This window comes from Eublepharis macularius, chromosome 3 (genome assembly GCF_028583425.1).
Source record: "Eublepharis macularius isolate TG4126 chromosome 3, MPM_Emac_v1.0, whole genome shotgun sequence".
Classification (NCBI taxonomy): Eukaryota; Metazoa; Chordata; class Lepidosauria; order Squamata; family Eublepharidae; genus Eublepharis; species Eublepharis macularius.
Window position 1 is genome coordinate 184,790,018 of NC_072792.1, and position 24,659 is coordinate 184,814,676.

A 24,659-nucleotide genomic window follows, 5' to 3' on the forward strand; every position below is an offset into this window, starting at 1 on the left:
TCCTCAAAGAAGCTCTCTTTTGCACCGTTGGGTGCATAGATTCCGACTACCAACACTCTCTTTAAATTCCAAGTACATTCCACTGCTACAAATCTGGCTTCCACATCTTTCATTATGAATTTTGGTTGCAGCTCCTCTTTTACATACAACACCACTCCTCTTTTTTTCTTACTTGAGGCCGCTACAAAGTCTTTGCCCAATTTTCCCAGTTTTAGATATTTTACATCCTGTTTTCGAATATGAGTCTCTTGCAAACAAACAATATCACATTTTTGTTTTAGTAGCCAGTGAAAAATATTTTTTCTCTTATTCGGTGAATTTAGTCCATTTACATTCCAAGATAACACTTTACACTCCATATTCATAATCTTGTTGGTAAGTCTTTTTCATTGTCCCTTATAAATCGCTCCATCTCCCGCTCAGATCTGATACGCTTTTTGGCGCCTCCAAATTCGAAGGACAAACCCTCTGGGAGCTCCCATCTGTACCTGATTTTCATGTCCTTCAGCATCTGGATTAGCGCTCTATATTTTTTCCGATCTAGTAACACTGATCTGGGTAGTTCCTTCATTATAATGATTGTCTTGCCATCGATCTCCAATGGATCTTGAAACTGTTTAGTCACAATCTTCTCTTTCATATTTCTTGTTGTAAATTGTACAATCACGTCTCTTGGTACTTTTCTCTGGGTTGCAATTCTCGAGTTCACACGATATGCCACATCTAGGATAGCCACAACATCCTCCTCCTCCTTCCCCAGGTATTCAGCTAACACCTCCGTCATCTGCTCTTGCGCTGTCTTTCCTTCCATTTCCGGCAGGCCGCGAAATCTGAGCTGCTTCTCCATATGTCTACTTTCCGCAACCGCCATCCTTCCCCTCATCAACCTCATCTCTGTTTGTTGCGTATCTGCTAAGTTCTCCATCGCTCCTTCTACTGTTTTAACTCTCTGCTGCGTCCCTTGTAATTCACTTTGTATTGTTTCCATACCTTTCTTCACTTCTGACAGCTCCGATTTTACTTCTGACAGCTCCGATTTTACTGTCTGTTTAACCTCTTTGATCAGCTCCAATTTCATGTCTTTAAATTCTTTAATCACCTCCAAAAGTTTTTTATCCAGGTTTTCTATTGCCGATTGCCACTCTTTCTTCGACATCGTGGGGCTTGCTTTAGCTCGCTCCCACGAATCCGCTCTCTTCCTTAGCTCCGTGGCGTTAAATTTAGTACCTTTTTTATTTCAAATGTCCCGGTCTTCTTGCATAAATTAATTTTAAAGGGTCCAAAATGTCGGGCGTCTTTTCTCTATGGTCTCCCTATGATTTTATAATCCAATATGGCCTACTTCCTTTTCCGCTGAAGCCGCGACCCTTCCCCTCTCAAAGATGGCGATTCCCTTCTTCCTGCCCTCCAGCAAGGGCCGCTTCTCTCCAGCCGCTCTATTGTTGTTACGCACTTCCTGTCTCCCGTCTTCCCACAGCAGGTCTCGCGATGGTGTCTTTTTCTCACAGCTCCAAAGCCACAGGTATTCAAAACAATAATCCGATTTCTTTAATAACTTCTTTAAACTTAGTCTCTTTTCTAATACAACTCCTGCCGGAGCTTCCCCTCCTTTTCGCTAGTCTGTTGCAGTTTAAAAGTCTACTTTTTTTCCTCTCTGTTTTTATCAATCTGTCCCGTATCGGAAGATAGTGATCTTTACCTTCCCTTCACTTTCCTCGGGTTGTAATCGCTGTTTCGATTTCAAGTTCTCCTTTCCACTTCTTCCCCCAATCGAAGCTTGGGTATGTAGGTCTTATGCCAGCCGAATTGGCCCCAAAACTGCCGCAGAGATTGTAGCCGACCCGTCGCAAGGTGGGACCTCAAGCTTACGGCTGGCGAGTGTGACAGGAACAGGTAGAAGCGACGTCCATTGGTCTCCCTAGACGAGGTGCCTGGGTGCCTCTTCATCGAGTGTGGAGAGACTCAGTGTTATCCAGGAATGCACTTTTGAAAGACAGAGCTGGTGGAGATCACTCTCCTGGGGACTTATCCTCGCACAGCCCACCAGCACCTCTGGCATCTCCCCTTCTGGAGCCATGGCCCTGGTTGATTGATTAAATCGAATGTTGTTGCTGTTGTTGTTATTCTCGATCTTCGGGTGAGGATGTCACCATGGGAAGAGGGCACTGGAACGTGCTAATGGGGGGACTCAGTGAAGCCCGCTATCGTTATGATCTCATCCGAGTTGCTGGAAGGATATTAAATCAATTACTCCAGTCCTTTACATTGTATCTGAGTCAATCTATGTGTGACTCTGTCTCCCAGGTGGGTCTCAACAACTTTCTTGCTGGAATTCCCCTGCTGCAGATCAAGCTGCATTTAATCCAGCGGTCCTATGGTTTTTATATCAAAGGCCTTTATTTAAGGTACACTCCAAAACATATTACAAACCTCGAAGGTTATATGTTAAATATATTTTGTAAATTTTTACATTTTTAATTCTTAGAACGGTGCAAGTGCTCAAATGTGATAAATATTCTATAATAAATATACTACAATAAATATACAGCTAGTAAATCTTCATAAATAATCATAAATATTCATCAAGCGTCCAATCTTTCCAGTCCAGTTTGAATTTCAAATACCAGAGTTGTAAACTGTACATTCTTAGTTCTTATTCTATTTCAAAGCTGTTAATATCTGTGTGGAGCTTGAAACCTATAAATGTCTGTGTGGAGTATCTTCAGGTGACAGCATTGCCTAGTGGTTACAGCTGAAACTCTCCAAGGTTGGGCTATGAGAACCTGTATGATCTTGTTCTTTATTCTGTTTCAAAGCTGTTGATATCTGTTTGAAGTTTCAGAACTGTTCATATCTTCAGACAACAGCATTTCCCAGTGGTTATAGCTGAGACCATCTAAAAATTGGGCTGTAAGAGCCTGGCGGATGTCGCCAGCCTGCTTTCCCGTTTCCACCATGTCTTTTTCAAAGGCTCAAATCAACATACACTGTAATGAAACCATATGATGTTGCATTAAATATTACACGATATTACACGATTACAACCTCCCTTAATCAAATCATATATATGCCTGTTACTTACAATCACTCCAACACCCCCACACTCGTTTCCTGGAAGATGAAGGAGCCGACGGACCATTGCCGTAGGGTTCTAATGCTCATGATGTCATATAAATACACTTTTGCAGCCATAAATTACAGATTTATAGGTACAGTGTTGTATTAAACAGATGCATAATTATATCACAAATAGCAAGAGAGTTCCGTCTCATTGTTTAACCCATATGGAAACAAGGTTTCCATATGGTTTGGGTTCATATATCCCAAAGTCTTCTAACAGTTGTACAATCCACTTGAGTTCTTGGCATGCTTCTGCTGCTGCTATGTATTCAGCTTCTGTAGTTGATGCCGCTACAAGGCCTTGCTTTCTGCTTGTCCAACTGATTGCTCCTCCACCATAAAAGAATACTCATCCACTGGTAGACTTTCTGTCTGTGATGTCTTCTGCCCAGTCAGCATCCATGAATCCCACTAGTCTGGGATTGTCGCTTGCTGGTAGCTTGAGCTTCAGTTGTGCAGTACCTCTCAGGTATCTTGCCAGTCTTTTGACTGCTTGCCAGTCATTCACACTTGGTGATGCACTTTTCCTGTACAGTATTCCAACTGCTGCTGCTATGTCAGGTCTGGTCACTGTACTTATGTAGAGCAGTTTTCCAATTGCTTCTCTGTACACTTTGATGTTTCTCAGAGGTTCATTGTTTCCATCTTGTTTCAGGAAATCTGTTTCCATTGGAGTACATGTTGGTTTTCCATCTTTCATATCCATGTAGTCTAGGAAATCCATGATCTTTTGCTTTCGATTGAGAAGATAGCTTCCATCTTCCTCTCGCTCTATTTGAACGCCGAGGTAAAAACTGACATTTCCAAGATGCTTTACTTCAACCTCTTGGTTCAGGTGCTGAATTATTTCATCACAATCTTGTTGATCCTCATAACAAAGGAGAAGATCATCTACATAAATCAGAATAAAAGTCCATTTGTTGTCTTTCTTTCTTGTGTACAGGCAGCATTCTGCCCCGCTTTGCTTGAATCCTTCTTTGATGAGCATTTGGTTCAGTTTCTGGTTCCAGGCTCTTGCAGCCTGTTTCAGTCCATAAATGCTCTTCTGCAGTTTGCATACAAGTCCTCTGTCTTTGGACTGTTCAAATCCAGGAGGCTGTGTCATATACACGTCTTCTTCCAGCTCTCCATGTAGAAAAGCAGTTTTCACATCCAGATGCTCCACATGCATCTTCCTCGCGGCTGCTATGCTCAGTAGTGTTCTTACTGAAGTGTGTTTCACTACTGGCGCAAAGGTTTCATCATAGTCTTCTCCATACTTCTGGGAATATCCCTTTGCAACTAGTCTTGCTTTGTACTTTTGTACTTCTCCATCTGCATCAAGTTTGGTTTTGAAAATCCATTTGCATCCTACTGTCCTTTTTCCAGGTGGTAGTTCTGTGAGGATCCATGCCTTGTTCTGGATCAGAGAGTCAATTTCTTCTTTTGCAGCTTTTCTCCATTTCTCTGCTTCTCTTGTTGGCATTCCTTCTATGTCTTTCCCCGCTAGAAGGTTCTGGTACAGCTTCTGTTTTTGCCAGGTAAGAGAATTTCAGTGGTGGAACTCCTTTGTTTGTTCTGTCTGAGTGTCTGACACTTGGCTCTGCTTCCCCTTCTCTTTCTGTGGGCTCTGCAGGTGTCTCTTGCGTCTCAATCAGGTCCCAGAGTTGCACAATCTCTGGCTGCTGTGCTGCATCAGCTTCCTTTGGTGTAGACTCTCTGGTGTCAGGCTTGCTTGCCTTCTCCTTTTCATCAATGTACACCACATGGCGGATCTTCACCATGTCTGTCTCTGGGTTGAGGCTTCGGTATCCCTTGCATCCCAGTGCATATCCAACAAATATGCCTTCTTCTGTTCTGAGATCCATCTTAGACCTCTTTTCCTTCGGAACATAAGTGTAGGCCTTTGATCCAAATGCTCTCAGATGCCTGACACTGGGCTTGCGTTTGTACCACAGTTCAAATGGTGTGCTGCTTGCACCCTTTGTAGGTAGCATGTTCTGCAGATAGGCAGCAGTGTTGATAGCTTCTCCCCAATGTTTTTTGAGGTAGCTGTGCTTCTTGCAGCATGCTTCGGCACATTTCTGTGAGAGAACAATTTTTCCTCTCTGCTATCCCGTTGAGTTCAGGGGTGTATGCCACGGTCAGGTGATGCTCTATTCCTTCAGCTGCTAAGAAGCTTGTCATCTCCTTCCCCACGTACTCGCCTCCATTGTCTGTGCGGATAGCCATTGGTTTTCTCTGGAATCTGTTCTGCACCATTGCTAGGTACACCTTGAATTTTTCCAGTACTTGGCTCTTTTCCTTGAGCAGGTAGATCATAGTAAATCTTGAAAAATCATCAGTAAAAGTCAGAAAATACTTACCATTTTAGCATGTCCAAGCCTTCTGTGGATAAAATGAGTACAATTCTTGTGACTGCACTTTTCAATTAAATTCACTGCCCCTTCAGAGCAATCCAGCATATACAGGCCATCCTTTAATGTGCCATGTGCAATTAATTCACCTTCATTGCTAGTAAAACATTTCTCTCCTTTGAATACAGTTTCAATGCCCTTTTTCGCCATCATAGATACAGATAACAAGTTAGTTTTAAGTTCAGGTATGTAGAGACAATCAGCAATCTGCACTTCTCTAGTTTGGCCACTGGGTAGCACACAACATGCAGATACGGTCCCTTGTCCCCGAGCTGTTAAAGCTTCTCCATTTGCCGTATACAATTTTTCATGATATGTATTCATCTCATCAAAACGTTTTTCCTCTTTGCATAAATGGTTAGTACATCCACTGTCAACAGCCCATTTGCATATGCTTTGATCATTTTTACCAACATTTAAACAGTTATTATTCAATCTGCCTCTTCCTCGGCTATCGGCATTTGGTGAGCTATTAACTCTATCTGCATTCCTAAAGGCTTTTGTTTCCGTCCCTCGTGGCGATTTGCTCACTCTCTGTGAATCACGAAACCTGCAGTCCTTTCTTAAATGTCCTCTCTTTCTGCAGATGCTGCAGAAGAAATCATTTCTTGAACTGACTCTTAACGCAAGTTCTTTTGGCTGATCATGTCTGTTAAGATTTTTTTCTTGCAATCTTGCGAGTACATAGTTTAAGCTTAGACTTTCTCTCATTTCCAAAACATGCACAATGCTTGCATAAGATTGAGGAAGGCTGCTTAACAGAATTATAGCTAAATCCTCATCCTGGATCTTTCCGAGGGATCTTAATTTCTGTGTTAATTCCATGAAATTTGCAATATGGTCTTTTAGTTGTTGCTGGGGCTGCATTTGAATCCGATAATTGTCTCAATAGCAAGATTTTAGTTTTAATTTATTCTTGCCTGTTTATTTGTAGAAGAGACCTCCATATTTGTCCTGCCGTGGGCTCATGAATAACTCTTAACAATTGTTTATCACTTAAAGCATTAATGATAATAGATCTTGCCTTATTATCCTGCTTTATCCATTTGGCTTCATTCTGTTGGTTTCCTGTCGGTTTTTCATCTGTTACCGCAGACCAGATGTCCAATTGTATGAGGTGCGCCTTTATCCTTTCTGCCCAGAGATCGTAATTCCTTCCATCGTCTAGCCGATCGACTTTGAACCCCTGCTGTGCACTATAGGAGTCGGCCATCTTTCCTCTATTGTCTGCCCTCTGTACTTTAGCCTGCGGCTATGGCAGAAGTTTTATTACTCTATCTTAATTTCAGCTTGCGTTAATTGCTTCTGGGCCCATAACCCTGTTAGAGCGAGTGTAAATAACGCTGCAGAATAAACGCTGAGCTGATTAGAGAGGCAAAAGCTTTATTTGAGGAAGTTACATACTTGAGGGAAAGAAAGAGAGAGAGAGACTCTAGCTATCTGACTACATCTTGCAGAGAGAGAGAGAAGAAGTGTGGCAGGAGAGAGAAGAAGCAGGATATTGCCCTATTTAGCCCAATAGGAGACAACACAAGGAAATGAGCCCCAGGAAACAAAAGAGGTGCTACTCTCACTGTCCTAACAAAGTGACCCTTGCTGCCCCCTGCATGGCAGGCTCTTCTTCCTTCTTGCTGCTGCAGTACACCAGTCACTGCCAATTCTAACATTTCTCTAACCACTCCTTTATTGAGGGTGGGGAGTGGCATGGGAAGAGGCAGAGGTGCCACCCTGCTGATTCTCCGTGTTGGCCTAAATATAGAGCTTTGCAGGATTGCTAGGTCCTGGTTGGGAAATTCCTGCAGGTGGGCGGGTGGAGCCAGTAGGTGTTGCTTTTGGAGTCTACCCTCCAAAGCAACCACTTTCTCCTGGGATCTTATTTCTGTAATCTGGTGATCACTAGTTAATCCGGAAGATCTCCACACACATACACGCCCCAGTCACCATGGTGGTTGGCAAACCTCCCCTGGCAGCTTTCTCTAGTACTCCCTCTGCCTGTGCCTCAGTTTCTCAGCCTCAGAAGGCCTGCACCCTGCCCAGGGCCAGCAGTCAGAAGTGGACGGGGTGGGCCAATGCACAGGCACTCCTCTGCTGGGCAAGGATTGTTTTTCTTCTTTCACTTTCCAAACTTAGGACGATTTCCCCACGCTAAGCAGACACAGTTCCCCTCTTTGTTAACAGCAAATCCAAGGACATCAATGAGAGATTTGGGGGATTTCTGCCTGTCACAGGCATGAGAGGGGAACAATCTCTCCAGCTTTGTGTTGGGCATGGAGACCTCAAAGCAGGGATCGTTGATGTCCCACAGAATCCAAACTAGCAATGAGCTTGCCAATGCATAATCACTGATTGTGTTGTTATTTTCATCCACAGTTCCATCTCGCCGTCGGGCAGTTAAGGTGAGTAAAGGAGTTAGTCAACAAAGAGGCTCATCCACTTAGATCTCACTGCTCCTCAGGAGATGGGAAGGAAGTAAGGGAGGGAGCCCAAGGAGGCCTCTGGCCAGGATTCCCTATCCCACGTCAGTCCTGGCCAGGGAGATGAGGCAGAAGCGTGGGGTGAGATAGATGCGGGCCCGTTGTCGTCATCCTCCAATGGCAGCCATGTCTGCTGAAGTTATAAAAAGTTCTCTTCTTTGGGAATGGAGATGGGAATTCTTAGCCAGCCACATCCTCTTTGGGAGCAAATGTGTAGAGCTCTTGGGGAATTAGCAGCAGGAATCCCGATGCCCATGAGCTCCGCTTTGGGGAGATGCCTTTGATGAGGTTGGGGAGAAATTTCCTACTGTCCGATAGCACAGCAGGAGTTGAGTCCAGCGACACCTTACAGACGCACAAGGTCCCGGGGTCAGCTTCTGAGAGTCAGAGCTCTCTTCTTCAGATAGGAGTAGGAATGGAAATCCTTGAGACTTTACATCCCAGACAAAAGGTGGGAGGGTGGTTACAAGAGAGGGCATTAGGATGTGAAAGTTCAGGGAAGCCCAACTAGAGCAGAAATTAGCACCTGTGATAAGATAAGAATCCTCTGCCCTGGGCTGGGGATGTCCATTGTTCTGAATTTGTGAACGAACTCCATTTCAGCATCCTCACGTTGTTGTGCCCACCCCTTGAAGTTTCTCTGTCTGAGGAGAGCCACCTCTAGGTCAGCAATGGAATGTTCTGGAACATTCCCACTGGTTTGGGGGGGGGGGTTGTGGCTTTGCAAGTTTGATTGATGTCCTTTTATTCTGAAGAGGGGGGGCTCTGACCCTCGAAACCTCATACCCTCAAAACCCTGTTGGTCTCTTTGGAGCCATCGGACTCCATTCCTGCTCTGCAGACCAACACGGCTGCCCACCCTGAACTTGGCAGAATGGGACCCCCTGTTGGTATTCCAAGTTGGCTGGACTTATCCAGAATGAATGCTTTCTCTCAGCATGCTGGCTACCAACTGCAGTTCCCTCCAGTCCGCAAGGTCCAGCCACCCTCCCATCACAGCGCCCTCCGCTCACCCGTCCAGAGGCCTCATTTCAGCCCACAGTCACCAATACTCAAACGCCACATTGAGCAGCAGGAATAAAAGACAGGAACTGATTTACTTGCAAAATATTACAATGTCTTCTCTCTCTCAGGTTCCAGAAAATGTCATCATGGAGGAGGAATTCTCCTCCTCCTCCAGCCCAGCCTCCTGCAGGAGAATGCCAAAGGGTAAAGGACCATTATCTCTTTCTCCTTTTATCCTGCCTTCCATCCAAGAAGCTCAAGGCAGAAGGTTTGAGGGTAACCCATATCTCTGGGCCTTCCATCTGCAGGCCAGGATGAAATCTACCATCGGCATCTCAAGGAGATTTTGAGATTTCAAAGTTCTTTCAAAAACTCCCTCTAGAGAATCTTTCACTCTTGACTGTGATCCTGAGAGCCAGTATGGTATTGATGTGGGAGTACAATACAGGAAATCAGGAATCCCTTCTGCACATTACCTGGAAGCTTGAGGGTGGCGAGTGGCAAGGGAAGAGGCAGAGGCGCTGCCCTGCTGATTCTCTGTGTTGGCCAGAATATGGAGCTTGGCAGGATTGCTAGGTCCCGGTTGGAAAATTCCTGCAGGTGGACGGGTGGAGCCAGTAGGTGTTGCTTTTGGAGTCTTCCCTCCAAAGCGACCACTTTCTCCTGGGATCTTATTTCGGTAATCTGGTGATCAGTAGTTAATCCAGAAGATCTCCACACACACACACACACCCCCCAGTCACCATGGTGGTTGGCAAACCTCCCCTGGCAGCTTTCTCCAGTACTCCCTCTGCCTGTGCCTCAGTTTCTCAGCCTCAGAAGGCCTGCACCCTGCCCAGGGCCAGCAGTCAAAAGTGGACGGGGTGGGCCAATGCAGAGGCACTCCTCTGCTGGGCAAGGATTGTTTTTCTTCTTTCACTTTCCAAACTTAGGACGATTTCCCCATGTTAAGCAGACACAGTTCCCCTCTCTTTGTTAACAGCAAATCTGAGGGCATCAAAGCGAAGGAGAGATTTGGGGGATTTCTGCCTGTCACAGGCATGATTTCTGCCCGTCGCTATGTGTGTTAGTTATTGTAGTCTATGTTGTTAATTGGTAGGGTATTGGGGTTTTGTGTATGTTTGATAGTTTAGTCTGTGATAGTTGGTGGGCTGTTGCTTTTGTGAGGGTGGTGGGTTAGCACTATGATCATTGGTGAGGAGGCCGGCTTGGGGTCGAGGATCCCAGTGATCCGGGGACGCGGGAGGTATGGTGGTGGGAGCAGATTATGGAAAGGAAGGGCATTGAGACATGGTAGGGCTCGGTGCCCTTCCAATCTGCGTCCCATCCCAAGATATACCTGTTGTGGGGCTAGGATATTAAACCACTCTCCGACACTGGCGCTGGGCAATGCCAGGTCCATAAATAATAAGACCAAAACGCTGCAAGATTATCTTGCAGCCTTGAATGTGGACCTGGCTTGCGTGACCGAGACCTGGGTGAGGGAGGACGAGACGGTCGCTTTGAAAGAATTAGCCCCCCCCCCAGGTTGTACGGTCCTCCACCAGTCCCGGACAAGTGGTCGGGGGGGAGGCGTGGCTTTGCTCATTCGGGAGTCTTTCTCCTTCAGACCACTCCCCACCCCAAAAATTACTGGCATCGATTGTGTGGGCCTAGCGTTGGACGCCGAGGAGAGGTTGGCAATATGCGTGGTGTACCGACCGCCTACTGCACCTGCATCTTCCCTGTCTGGTCTCTTGGAGGCGGTGGCCAGCTGGGCCTTGGAATTCCCAAAACTTTTGGTTCTCGGGGATTTCAACGTCCATGCTGACGACGATGCCTCCATGCAGGCCATTGACCTAGTGTCCTCCATGGCGGCCCTGGGACTCTCCCAGTTTGTTTCAGCTCCCACGCATCAAGCAGGTCACACGCTGGATTTGATTTTTGGGGCAGGGATGATGGTGGTCCTGGATGCCTATGATGCAGTGCCATGGTCAGATCACTTTGTTCTGAAGGCTCGTCTGAGCATGCCGCTCCTTTCCCGGGTGGGCGGTGAGCGGATTTACGCTCGCCCGCGGAGGCTTATGGATCCAATTGGTTTCCAGGCGGCTCTGCAGGATCCGATGCCCCCTGGCAGTACGTTAGATGAGCTGGTGGATGATTGGCATGGCCGTCTTTCCGAAGCCATCGACGCTATTGCCCCCTGCCGTCCTCTCCGAGCCCGCAAACGGGTAGCTCCTTGGTTTACCGAGGAGCTTCGCCAGATGAAGCGGTCTCTGAGACGACTAGAGCGAGTGTGGAGGCAGGGGCGCGACGAAGAGGCAAGAACATCTTATAGGACGTTTATGAAAGCCTATGAGGTGGCAGTGAAAGCAGCAAAGAGGGATTTCTTTGCTGCTTCCATTGCGTCTGCTAGCTCACGCCCGGCTCAATTATTTCGAACAGTTCGGTCCTTGGTCTCCCTCTCTCAGGGAGACCACCAAATTCTTAATTCGACTATTGGCTGCGAGGCTTTTGCAAGCTATTTTGTGGGCAAAATCTTGTCCCTTCGCCGTGGCCTGCCGCCCACTGTTGATACAGTAAGGGAACTGGAGACCCCTTGGCCGTCTTCTGGGTCCGTATTAGATCCTTTCAGGCTGCTCTCTCAGGACGATGTTGACAGGATCCTGCAGGGGATGAGGCCAACCACCTGTCCTCTGGACCCCTGCCCATCCTGGCTGGTGAAGGCCAGCTCGGAGGGGCTACGGGACCATTTGGAGGCCATTGTTAACATCTCCCTGAGCTCTATGGTTTTTCCAGGAGCGTTAAAGGAGGCGGTAGTGCAGCCTCTCCTGAAAAAAACATCTTTGGACCCCACCAACCCGTCCAGTTACCGCCCAGTGTCGAACCTCCCGTTCCTGGGCAAGGTGATTGAGTGGGCGGTGGCGGTACAACTGCAGGAATTCCTGAATGATGCTCTAGTCCTGGACCCATTCCAGTCTGGCTTCCGTCCTGGCCATGGGACGGAGACAGCCTTGGGTGCCCTCACAGACGACCTTCGCAAGCATCTGGATCGAGGCGGGTCAGCGCTGCTTGTGTTACTTGATCTCACAGCAGCGTTTGACACGGTTGACTATGATTTGTTGGCCAGCCGCCTTGCCGACGTGGGGATTAGGGGGACAGTCTTACAGTGGCTGGTCTCCTTTCTCCAGGGTCGGGGACAGAGGGTGGCACTCGGGGGAGATCTATCGGCCCGTCACCCTTTGGTGTGCGGGGTTCCCCAAGGGGCAATACTCTCCCCGATGTTATTCAACATCTATATGCGCCCCCTCGCCCAGTTGGTGCGGAGGTTTGGGCTGGGTTGTCATCAATACGCAGATGACACCCAACTTTTTCTGTTGATGGACGGCCGGCCAGACACGGCCCCAGACAATCTGGCCAGAGCTTTGGAGGCTGTGACGGCATGGTTGAAACAGAGCAGGCTGAAATTGAACCCAGTGAAGACGGAGGTCCTGCAGCTGGGACGGGGGCTGCCAGATGTTGGTATCCAGCTCCCTGTCCTGGATGGGACACCACTGGCAACTTTGCCAGTGGTAAAGAGTCTGGGTGTGCTCCTGGATGCCTCCCTATCGATGGAGGCCCAGCTCACGGCGGTTGCCAAGTCTGCATTTTTCCATCTTCATCAGATCAGGCAACTTGCCCCCTACCTGACACCCCAGGACCTGGCTACAGTGATCCACACAACGGTCACCTCCAGGCTAGATTACTGTAACTCACTCTACGCTGGGCTACCCTTGGGCCTGATCCAGAAACTACAACTGGTCCAGAATGCGGCGGCACGGGTCCTGACTGGTATATCTTACCAGTCACATATCACACCTGTCCTGCGCCAGCTGCACTGGCTTCCGGTTGAATTCCGAATCAGGTTCAAAGTGTTGGTTCTTACCTTTAAAGCCCTGAGTGGGTTGGGACCGGCATATCTTCGGGACCGCCTCTCCCTGTACGTTCCCCGGAGATCGCTCCGATCAGCGAACAAATATTTACTTGTGGTCCCCGGCCCTAAGGAAGCCCGCCTCGCTTCAACCAGGGCCAGGGCCTTTTCAGTCCTGGCCTCAGCCTGGTGGAACGCTCTGTCAATGGAAACCCGGGCCCAGCGGGACATATTATCGTTCCGCCGGGCCTGTAAGACAGAGCTGTTCCGACAGGCGTTTGGTGATTGAAGGGGGCGGTGCCATGTCGGCCTCCCACCTTTGGGGTGGGGGAGGGTTCTCCCCACCACTGCACTTTGTTAATTTGTTTTATTATTTGTATATTGATTTTAGTTTTTGTTTTTATCGATTTTAACTGTTCACCGCCCAGAGCCCCTTGGGATGGGCGGTATATAAATTGAATAAATAAATAAATAAATAAATAAAATAAAAATCTCTCCAGGTTTGTGTTGGGCATGGAGACCTCAAAGCAGGGATCGTTGATGTCCACAGAATCCGAACTAGCAATGAGCTTGCCAATGCAGAATCACTGATTGTGTTGTTATTTTCATCCACAGTTCCATCTCGCAGTCGGACAGTTAAGGTGAGTAAAGGAGTTAGTCGACGAAGAGGCTCATCCACTTAGATCTCACTGCTCCTCAGGAGATGGGAAGGAATTAAGGGAGGGAGCCCAAGGAACCCTCTGGCCACGATTCCCAATCCCACGTCAGTCCAAGCCAGGGAGATGAGGCAGAAGCGTGGGGTGAGATAGATCCGTTCCCATCGTCGTCATCTTCCAATGGCAGCCATGTCTGCTGAAGCCAGAGAAAGTTCTCTTCATTGGGAATGGAGGTGGGAATTCTTAGCCAGCCACATCCTCTTTGGGAGCAAATGTGTAGAGCTCTTGGGGAATTAGCAGCAGGAATCACTATGCCCATGAGCTCCACTTTGGGGGAGTGCCTTTGATGAGGCTGGGGAGAAATTTCCTACCCTGCCTGGTAGCACAGCAGGATTGGAGCCCAGAGACACCTTCGAGACCTACAAGGTCCCGGGGTCAGCTTCTGAGAGTCAGAGCTCTCTTCTTCAGCTATGAGTAGGAATGGAAATCCTTGAGCCTTTACATCCCAGCCAGAAGGTGGGAGGGTGGTTACAAGAGAGGGCATTAGGATGTGAACGTTCAGGGAAGCTCGATTAGAGCAAAAATTAGCACCTGTGATGAGATAAGAATCCTCTGCCCAAGGCTGGGGAGGTCCATTGTTCTGAATTTGTGAACGAACTCCATTTCAGCATCCTCAGGTTTTGCCCACCCCTTGAAGTTTCTCTGTCTGAGGAGAGCCACCTCTAGGTCAGCAATGGAATGTTCTGGAACATTCCCACTGGTTTCTGGGGGTTGTGGTTTTGAAAGTCTGATTGATGTCCATTTATTCTGAAGAGGGGGGGCTCTGACCCTCAAAACCTCATACCTTAAAAACCCTGTTGGTCTCTTTGGAGCCATCGGACTCCATTCCTGCTCTGCAGACCAACACGGCTGCCCACCCTGAACTTGGCAGAATGGGACCCCCTTTGGGTTTTTTGCCAAGTTGGCTGGACTTATCCAGAATGAATGCTTTCTCTCAGCATGCTGGCTGCCAACTGCAGTTCCCTCCAGTCCGCAAGGTCCAGCCACCCTCCCATCACAGCGCCCTCCGCTCACCCGTCCAGAGGCCTCATTTCAACCCACAGTCACCAATACTCAAGCGCCACATTGAGCAGCAGGAATAAAAGACAGGAACTGATTTACTTGCAAAATAATACGATGTCTTCTCTCTCTCAGGTTATGAGTAACATCAGCGTGGAGGCGGAAATCCACGCCTCCCGCCCAGCCTCCTGCCGCCAAAAGCCAAAGGGTAAAGGACCATTCTCTCTTTCTCCTTTTATCCTGCCTTCTATCCAAGAAGCTCAAGGCAGAAGATTTGAGGGTGGCCTGGGCAGCCCCCCTTTGCAACCCAAGGGACTCTGCCAGGAGAACTGAAGGGGGGAAGGGGGGAGACCAGATACTCTGAAGCAATCAGCACTCCTTTCTTTTACCCGCAGAGAAAAAAAGAACATTCCTCCAGAGGCTGTTCTCCTGCGGCAGATAGGGAACACCTCAGGGCCATTTTGCAGACGAGAAATAACTGAAAGACGCAGCCCTCGGGCAGCTGTGCAGGCTCAATGAAGACCGTGTGTGTCGAATCATAGCTGAGCTCCGCCTCCCTCCCTTCTCTCCTCACCCACCCCCAGGCTCACCCCGCATTGGTTCCCTGTCCCTCCCCCAGGCTCCAACCTTTCCAGGGCTGCCCGCCCCTCTTACCAGTTGACATGTCCAACAGCCTGGATACCTGGGCTCTTCTCCACCCTTAACTTTCAGCTGTGGCAGTTTCAGCCTCGCCTACAGGGTGGGGCTGGCTGGCCCTCTCGCAGCCAGAGGGCTGTGAGAGAAGCTGTCCACTCCGGAGCGATCTCCACTGGCACAGCCTTTCAGAACTACAATGCCCAGCTAGCATTGCCTCTTCCGACGCTTGAGGAACATGTGCCCAGTCGTCTCATCGAGAGAGAATCCGTATCTCTGGGCCTTCCATCTGTAGGCCAGGATGAAATCTACCATCGGCATCTCAAGCAGATTTTGAGATTTCAAAGTTCTTTCAAAAATTCCCTCTAGAGAATCTTTTTCTCTTGACTGTGATTCTGAGAGCCAGTATGGTATTGATGTGGGAGTACAATATAGAAAATCAGGAATCCCTTCTGCACATTACCTGGAATCTTGAGGGTGGCGAGTGGCAAGGGAAGAGGCAGAGGTGCCTTTGAATATGGAGCTTTGCAGGATTGCTAGGTCCCGGTTGGGAAATCCCTGCAGGTGGACAGGATGGGCCAATGCAGAGGCTCCTCTGCTGGGCAAGGATTGTTTTCCTTCTTTCACTTTCCAAACTTAGGATGATTTCCCCACACTAAGCAGACACAGTGCCCCTCTCTTTGTTAACAGAAAATCCAAGGACATGAAGGAGAGATTTGGGGGATTTCTGCCTGTCTCAGGAACGAGAGGGGGAAAATCTCTCCAGCTTTGTGACGGGCATGGAGACCTCAAAGCAGGGATCGTTGATGTCCCACAGAATCCGAACTAGCAATGAGCTTGCCAATGCAGAATCACTGATTGTGTTGTTATTTTCATCCACAGATTCATCAGATGTGATATTCAGCATCTTGGTGACGGTGAGTAAAGGAGTTAGTCAACTAAGAGGCTCATCCACTTAGATCTCACTGCTCCTCAGGAGATGGGAAGGAAGTAAGGGAGGGAGCCCAAGGAGCCCTCTGGCCACGATTCCCAATTCCTCGTCAGTCCTGGCCAGGGAGATGAGGCAGAAGCGTGGAGTGAGATAGATGCGTGCCCATCGTCGTCATCTTCCAATGGCAGACATATCTGCTGAAGCCAGAGAAAGTTCTCTTCATTGGGAATGGAGGTGGGAATTCTTAGCCAGCCACATCCTCTTTGGGAGCAAATGTGGAGAGCTCTTGGGGAATTAGCAGCAGGAATCACTATGCCCATGAGCTCCACTTTGGGGGAGTGCCTTTGGTGAGGCTGGGGAGAAATTTCCTACCCTGCCTGGTAGCACAGCAGGAGTTGAGTCCAGCGACACCTTCGAGACCTTCAAGGTCCCGGGGTCAGCTTCTGAGAGTCACAGCTCTCTTCTTCAGCTATGAGTAGGAATGGAAATCCTTGAGCCTTTACATCCCAGCCAGAAGGTGGGAGGGTGGTTACAAGAGAGGGCATTAGGATGTGAACGTTCAGGGAAGCTCGATTAGAGCAGAAATTAGCACCTGTGATGAGATAAGAATCCTCCGCCCTGGGCTGGGGAGGTCCATTGTTCTGAATTTGTGAACGAACTCCATTTCAGCACCCTCACGTTGTTGTGCCCACCCCTAGAAGTTTCTCTGTCTGAGGAGAGCCACCCCTAGGTCAGCAATGGAATGTTCTGGAACATTCCCACTGGTTTTGGGGGGGGGGTTGTGGCTTTGCAAGTCTGATTGATGTCCTTTTATTCTGAAGAGGGGGGTCTCTGACCCTCGAAACCTCATACCCTCAAAACCCTGTTGGTCTCTTTGGAGCCATCGGACTCCATTCCTGCTCTGCAGACCAACACGGCTGCCCTCCCTGAACTTGGCAGAATGGGACCTCCTTTGGGTTTTCCCAAGTTGGCTGGACTTATCCAGAATGAATGCTTTCTCTCAGCATGCTGGCTGCCAACTGCAGTTCCCTCCAGTCCGCAAGGTCCAGCCACCCTCCCATCACAGCGCCCTCCGCTCACCCGTCCAGAGGCCTCATTTCAACCCACAGTCACCAACACTCAAACGCCACATTGACCAGCAGGAATAAAAGACAGAAACTGATTTACTTGCAAAATAATACGATGTCTTCTCTCTCTCAGGTTCAGGATGAAATAATAACAGAGGCGGAGTTCATCTCCGCCTCCACCAAAAGAGCCGGGAGAAAAAAAAAGGGTAAAGGACCATTCTCTCTTTCTCCTTTTATCCTGCCTTCTATCCAAGAAGCTCAAGGCAGAAGATTTGAGGGTGGCCTGGGCAGCCCCCCTTTGCAACCCAAGGGACTCTGCCAGGAGAACTGAAGGGGGGAAGGGGGGAGACCAGATACTCTGAAGCAATCAGCACTCCTTTCTTTTACCCGCAGAGAAAAAAAGAACATTCCTCCAGAGGCTGTTCTCCTGCGGCAGATAGGGAACACCTCAGGGCCATTTTGCAGACGAGAAATAACTGAAAGATGCAGCCCTCGGGCAGCTGTGCAGGCTCAATGAAGACCGTGTGTGTCGAATCATAGCTGAGCTCCGCCTCCCTCCCTTCTCTCCTCACCCACCCCCAGGCTCACCCCGCATTGGTTCCCTGTCCCTCTCCCAGGCTCCAACCTTTCCAGGGCTGCCCGACCCTCTTACCAGTTGACATGTCCAACAGCCCATTCCGGGATACCTGGGCTCTTCTCCACCCTTAGCATCCAGCTGTGGCAGTTTCAGCCTTGCCTACAGGGTGGGGCTGGCTGGCCCTCTCAGCCTTTCAGAACTACAATGCCCAGCTAGAGAGAGAATCCGTATCTCTGGGCCTTCCATCTGTAGGCCAGGATGAAATCTACCATCGGCATCTCAAGCAGATTTTGAGATTTCAAAGTTCTTTCAAAAACTCCCTCTAGAGAATCTTTTTCTCTTGACTGTGATCCTGAGAGCCAGTATGGTACTGATGTGGGAGTACAATATAGAAAATCAGGAATCCCTTCTGCACATTACCTGGAAGCTTGAGGGTGGCGAGTGGCAAGGGAAGAGGCAGAGGTGCCTTTGAATATGGAGCTTTGCAGGATTGCTAGGTCCCGGTTGGGAAATTCCTGCAGGTGGACGGGATGGGCCAATGCAGAGGCTCCTCTGCTGGGCAAGGATTGTTTTCCTTCTTTCACTTTCCAAACTTAGGATGATTTCCCCACACTAAGCAGACACAGTGCCCCCCTCTTTGTTAACAGAAAATCCAAGGACATGAAGGAGAGATTTGGGGGATTTCTGCCTGTCGTAGGCTCGAAAGGGGGATAATCTCTCCAGCTTTATGTCGGGCATGGAGACCTCAAAGCAGGGATGGTTGATGTCCCACAGAATCTGAACTAGCAATGAGCTTGCCAATGCAGAATCACTGATTGTGTTGTTATTTTCATCCACAGTACCAACTCGCAAAATCTGCAGTGGCTCAGTTATGGTGAGTAAAGGAGTTAGTCAACAAAGAGACTCATCCACTTAGATCTCACTGCTCCTCAGGAGATGGGAAGGAAGTAAGGGAGGGAGCCCAAGGCGGCCTCTGGCCAGGATTCCCAATCCCACGTCAGTCCAGGCCAGGGAGATGAGGCAGAAGCGTGGGGTGAGATAGATGCATTCCCATCGTCGTCATCTTCCAATGGCAGCCGTGTCTGCTGAAGCCAGAAAAAGTTCTCTTCTTTGGGAATGGAGGTGGGAATTCTTAGCCAGCCACATCCTCTTTGGGAGCAAATGTGTAGAGCTCCTGGGGAATTAGCAGCAGGAATCACTATGCCCATGAGCTCCACTTTGGGGGAGTGCCTTTGATGAGGCTGGGGAGAAATTTCCTACCCTGTCTGGTAGCACAGCAGGATTGGAGCCCAGAGACACCTTCGAGACCTACAAGGTCCCGGGGTCAGCTTCTGAGAGTCAGAGCTCTCTTCTTCAGCTATGAGTAGGAATGGAAATCCTTGAGCCTTTACATCCCAGCCAGAAGGTGGGAGGGTGGTTACAAGAGAGGGCATTAGGATGTGAACGTTCAGGGAAGCTCGATTAGAGCAGAAATTAGCACCTGTGATGAGATAAGAATCCTCTGCCCAAGGATGGGGAGGTCCATTGTTCTGAATTTGTGAACGAACTCCATTTCAGCACCCTCAGGTTGTTGTGCCCACCCCTAGAAGTTTCTCTGTCTGAGGAGAGCCACCCCTAGGTCAGCAATGGAATGTTCTGGAACATTCCCACTGTTTTTGGGGGGGGTTGTGGCTTTGCAAGTCTGATTGATGTCCATTTATTCTGAAGAGGGGGGGCTCTGACCCTCAAAACCTCATACCTTAAAAACCCTGTTGGTCTCTTTGGAGCCATCGGACTCCATTCCTGCTCTGCAGACCAACACGGCTGCCCACCCTGAACTTGGCAGAATGGGACCCCCTTTGGGTTTTTTGCCAAGTTGGCTGGACTTATCCAGAATGAATGCTTTCTCTCAGCATGCTGGCTGCCAACTGCAGTTCCCTCCAGTCCGCAAGGTCCAGCCACCCTCCCATCACAGCGCCCTCCGCTCACCCGTCCAGAGGCCTCATTTCAACCCACAGCCACGAACACTCAAACGCCACATTGACCAGCAGGAATAAAAGACAGAAACTGATTTACTTGCAAAATATTACAATGTATTCTCTCTCTCTCAGGTGCTGGATGAAATCATCGAGGAGGAGGAATTCTCCTCCTCCTCCTCCAGCCCAGCTGCAGGCAGAAAAAAGCCAAAGGGTAAAGGACCATTCTCTCTGTCTCCTTTTATCCTGCCTTCCAGCCATTTTGCAGACAAGAAATAACTGATAGACGCAGTCCTCGGGCAGCTGGGCAGGCTCAGTGAAGACCGTTTGTGTCGAATCATAGCTGAGCTCCGCCTACCTACCTTCTCACTTCACCCACCCCCAGGCTCACCCCGCATAGGTTCCCTGTCCCTCTCCCAGGCTCCAACCTTTCCAGGGCTGCCCGACCCTCTTACCAGTTGACATGTCCAACAGCCCATTCCGGGATACCTGGGCTCTTCTCCACCCTTAGCATCCAGCTGTGGCAGTTTCAGCCTTGCCTACAGGGTGGGGCTGGCTGGCCCTCTCGCAGCCAGAGGGCTGTGAGAGAAGCTGTCCACTCCGGAGCGATCTCCGCTGGCTCCGCCTTTCAGAACTATAATGCCCAACTAGCATTGCCTCTTCCGACACTTGAGGAACATGTGCCCAGTCGTCTCATCGAGAGAGAATCCATATCTCTGGGCCTTCCATCTGTATGCCAGTGTCAGACTACGGAGTCCCAGTTATCTAGAGTCTGTCTCCCCCCTTCGGCAAGAAGCACAAGGTTCCTTGGTTTCAACAGGTTTATTGGAAGACTATGCTCAGGATACAGGTGTACACAATCCAAAGGCATAAGACCCTTGGCTGAACGAAAGCTTTGTTGAGAATGACACATAAAATTAAAGTTACAACTCTTCAAACACCCATTCCCAGCCTCCCCCCTTAGTCCTGTCTGTGAAGGCATGGGAAGACGTCAAGGTCTTCGGCTGGAACGGGCTGATAAGAACATTTCACTCCCATGGCTATATGCGACCTGGGCACCACCTGGGCCAAGAGGGAGAAAAACTAAACACCTACAGATTATAGCAAAATAATATGGCGTAACTCTGGTTAGAGAATTGACGAGCAAACTGACACTCTGACATTCTGCCTCCCTTAAGGCCCTTCCCCTCACCCTTCAGCCCCCGCTTTCTCAGGATATTTCTTGTGGAATTTAGTGATTGGCTTAGGGGAATCTACATGAGAAGCCTCCACCCATTCACAAAACCCTTCCTCAAAGTCCTTCCACCTGACCAGGTAAAAAGTCTTGTTGTGTCTGCGTTTAGAATCCAGGATCTATCTTGTAGTGGATTTGGCCATCTATTACCGTTGGATGAGGCACTGGCTTTTCTGGATGCCATTCATCTGGGGAAGGTGCCTTTTTGAGCAGGTGGGGTGGGCTTGGTGTAGATTCTTTGGTAATTCCAATTCTACTGTCACATTGTTGATTTCTCGCTTAATTGGGAAAGGTCCTAGATACTTTAGCCCCAGCTTTTTACTGGGTTGCTCTGATCTGAAATTCTTAGTAGAAACATAAACTTTGTCTCCAGGGTGCAATTCCCATTGCGCCACACGATGGCGATCGGCATACTTTTTGTAGTCTGCTTTTGCTTTGGTCCAAGTCTTTTGGATAATAGTCCATTGCTCTGTGAGGGAGATCCACCATTCCCCTAAGTCCCCCGCACGTTTGGATTCTGGCTGTCCTTCAAAGGGGAATGCTAATCCTTCATACCCATGTACAATTTTAAAGGGGGTCTCTCCTGTTGAGCTGTGAACCAAATTGTTATAGGCGTACTCAGCCAGATGCAGAATTTGAGTCGTTATCTTGCCGAAAATTAATATAACATCAGAGGAACTCTTCTAACACCTGATTCGTTCTTTCCGTGCCCGTCGCTCTCGGGATGATGGACGGAGCTGAATCCTGGTTCAATGCCCGCCACTTGTAAAAGCTCCTGCCAGAAGTTGGCAACAAATTGAACGCCTCGATCCGAGATCATCTTGGAAGGAAAAGAATGCAGCCTTACAATGTGCTTCATGAACAAGATGGCCAGCTTTTTAGCAGTCGGTATAGTGGTGCAAGGAATAAAATGAGCTTGTTTTGAGAACAAATCCACCACTACTAAAATGCATGTGCAACCCTTAGATGGGGCAGCTCTTTGATAAAATCCATGGAGATGACGTCCCAGGGCCTGGAGGGGGTTTCCAGGGGTTGTAACAGCCCCAGGGGCTTTCCCCTCCTAGGTTTCGCCATGATACAAGTATGGCAGGACGCCACTTATTGGGACATATCCTTCCTGATACTGGGCCACCAGAATTGTCTCTGTACTAAATGCAACATTTTTAGGTATCCAAAATGGCCAGCGGTCCAAGCGTCGTGACATTGTTGCAGCACCTCTTTCCTCAAGCTAGCTGGGATGTCTAACTTGTCTCCCTTCACCCACTCTCCAGCAGCCGTTTGTGTCATTTTCTCTGTGGGCGCTTGCTCCCCCTCCTTTTCCACTTCACTTTTCACTTTTGCTTTCCACCCCTCGAGGCTATCTTGTTTTTTGGTTGCTTGGCTACGTGTAGTAACTGCTCTTCCCAACTGGGTGGGGGGAAATACTGTGTCAATAGTCTCCTCCCTTCTGCTCTGATGTTGGGGCATGCACAAGAGAGCATCCACCAGAAAGTTAGACTTGCCCGGTAAAAAATTTAAAGTGAAGTCAAACTTTGAAAAGAACTCTGCCCAGCGAAGTTGCTTAGCATTGAGATGCCGGGGCGTGCGGAGCGCCTCTAGGTTTTTGTGATCTGTCCACACCTGAAACGGGTGCCGCGCTCCCTCCAGCCAGTGGCACCAGGTGGTGAGGGCAATTTTTACGGCAAACGCTTCCTTCTCCCACACACTCCAGTTTTGTTCTGCTTCTGTGAACTTATGGGACAAATACACACACGGCCGTACTTTGCCATCTTCCCCCTCCTGCATGAGAATGCCCCCAAATGGCTGAGTCACTGGCATCCACTTGAACTATGAAGGCTCAGTTCTCGTTGGAGTGCTGCAGAACTGGCTCTGTGGTAAAACGGTCCTTTAACATGTCGAACGCCCACTGACAGTCTGGGCCCCACCCGAGTTTAGCCATTGGCTTATTGGCTGGCTCCCCTCTCCCTTTTGTTTTAAGCAAATCCGTTAGACGGAGGGCGATTTGGGCAAAGCCTTCAATCAACTGTCTGTAAAAATTAGCAAATCCCAGGAATGATTGCAATTGCTTTCGGGTGGTGGGCGTCTGCCAGTCCTGCACTGCTCTGACTTTAGCAGGGTCCATTTTTAATCCTTTCCCCGAGATACAATAGCCCAAATAATCCAACTCTTTTTTATGGAACTCACGTTTGGACAGTTTGATTAGGAGCTTGTGGCGCATCAGGGCGGCTAACACTTTTCGGACTAGTTTCACATGCTCCTCTTTACTTTCTGAATAAATTAGCACATCATCTAGGTAAACAACGACCCCCTTATATAAAAATTCATGCAGAACTTCATTGATCATCGTCATGTAAACCGAAGGGGCCCCTTTTAAGCCAAACGGCATTACGAGATATTCCTATTGGCCTAAGGGGGTTAAAAGTGGTTTTCCATTCATCCCCTTCCCTTATCCTGACATGAAAGTAAGCATCCTTGAGGTCTAATTTTGAAAAGATCTTACCCTGCGTCACCACACGGAGCAGGTCTCTGATTAACGGAATCGGATAGGCGTTGGTCATAGATACAGCACTGATGCCTCGAAAGCCTGTGCAAAGCCTGAGCCCCCCATCCTTTTTCTTCACAAACAAAACAGGGGCCGCATGCAGGGAGCTGGCAGGTCGGATGAAGCCCCTCTCCAAGTTCTTATCTATGAACTTTCTGAGCTCCTGTCTCTCTGCCGGGCTCATGGTATACAATTTCCCTTTGGGAAGTCTTTCCCCTGGGATTAACTCAATGGCACAGTCTGTATTCCGATAAGGCGGCAGGCTATCCGCTTCCTCCTCACTAAAGGCTTGAGCCATGTCCCGGTACTCTAGAAGGATAAGATTTAGCTCCTCCGTGGATAAAAGGGCAACCCCCATGTTCGCCAGGGCCTCCCCGCCCCACTCCAATCTCCAATGATGTTTCTGGCAATACTCTCGATCAAAGGCAATAATTCCTTTTGCCCAATTAATATAAGGGTCGTGGTCCCAAAGCCATCTACTGCCCAGGAAGAGTGGATACTTGGGTGCTTGACTCATAACATAAGAGCAACTTTCCCAATGCTTGCCCATCCCCGTGGGCACCCCCTCTGTCTCTAGACCAGCTGGATTCATGCTAGAGCCGTCCATCTGCTCGATAATAATTGGGACTTTCAGTTCATGGGCTTCCAACCCTAGACCATTAACTAACACCGGTGCAATAATGTCTCGGGAGCATCCTGAATCCATTAAAGCTTGCACTTGGACATGGGTCCCCCTTTTCGGGTTCACTAGCGTGACTGGGATAAATAGTATGGCCCCTCTTTCTCTCACCTCCTCCAGGGTGGTCTTCTCTTCAGTCTGCCGTTGGGGCCTCCTCACAACAGATCCATCTCGTTTCCCGACAGCAGGCTGGCGGTTTCAGGATCCTGAAGCTGGGCGTCAAACTCCCTTGACACTTCCTCAGCTTCCAATCCCGTCTCCGGACACCCTCACTTAGTCGTCCCTCAACCTCTGCTGGCTCGTGGGGACGGGACGGGACGAGCTGGTGGTGGTGGATGAGCTTGCGCACAGAGAGGGCATTGTTCTGTGAAATGCCCACTGTTGCCACACTGTAGACACAGACCCTGTCTCCAACGCATCTCTCTGGCCCCTCTTGCCGCAG

General features: G+C 49.0%; 1 protein-coding gene across 1 annotated transcript in view; it reads right to left on the reverse strand.

Moving 5' to 3' along the window:
- Positions 1 to 23,896, reverse strand: part of LOC129326358 (erythroblast NAD(P)(+)--arginine ADP-ribosyltransferase-like) — a 58,876-nt gene extending 34,980 nt beyond the window's left edge. The window contains exon 1 of the mRNA XM_054974514.1: positions 23,497 to 23,896. Within this exon, the coding sequence (XP_054830489.1) occupies positions 23,497 to 23,896 (400 nt within the window). The remainder of the gene's footprint in view (positions 1 to 23,496) is intronic.
- Between the last annotated feature and the right edge of the window lie 763 nt (positions 23,897 to 24,659).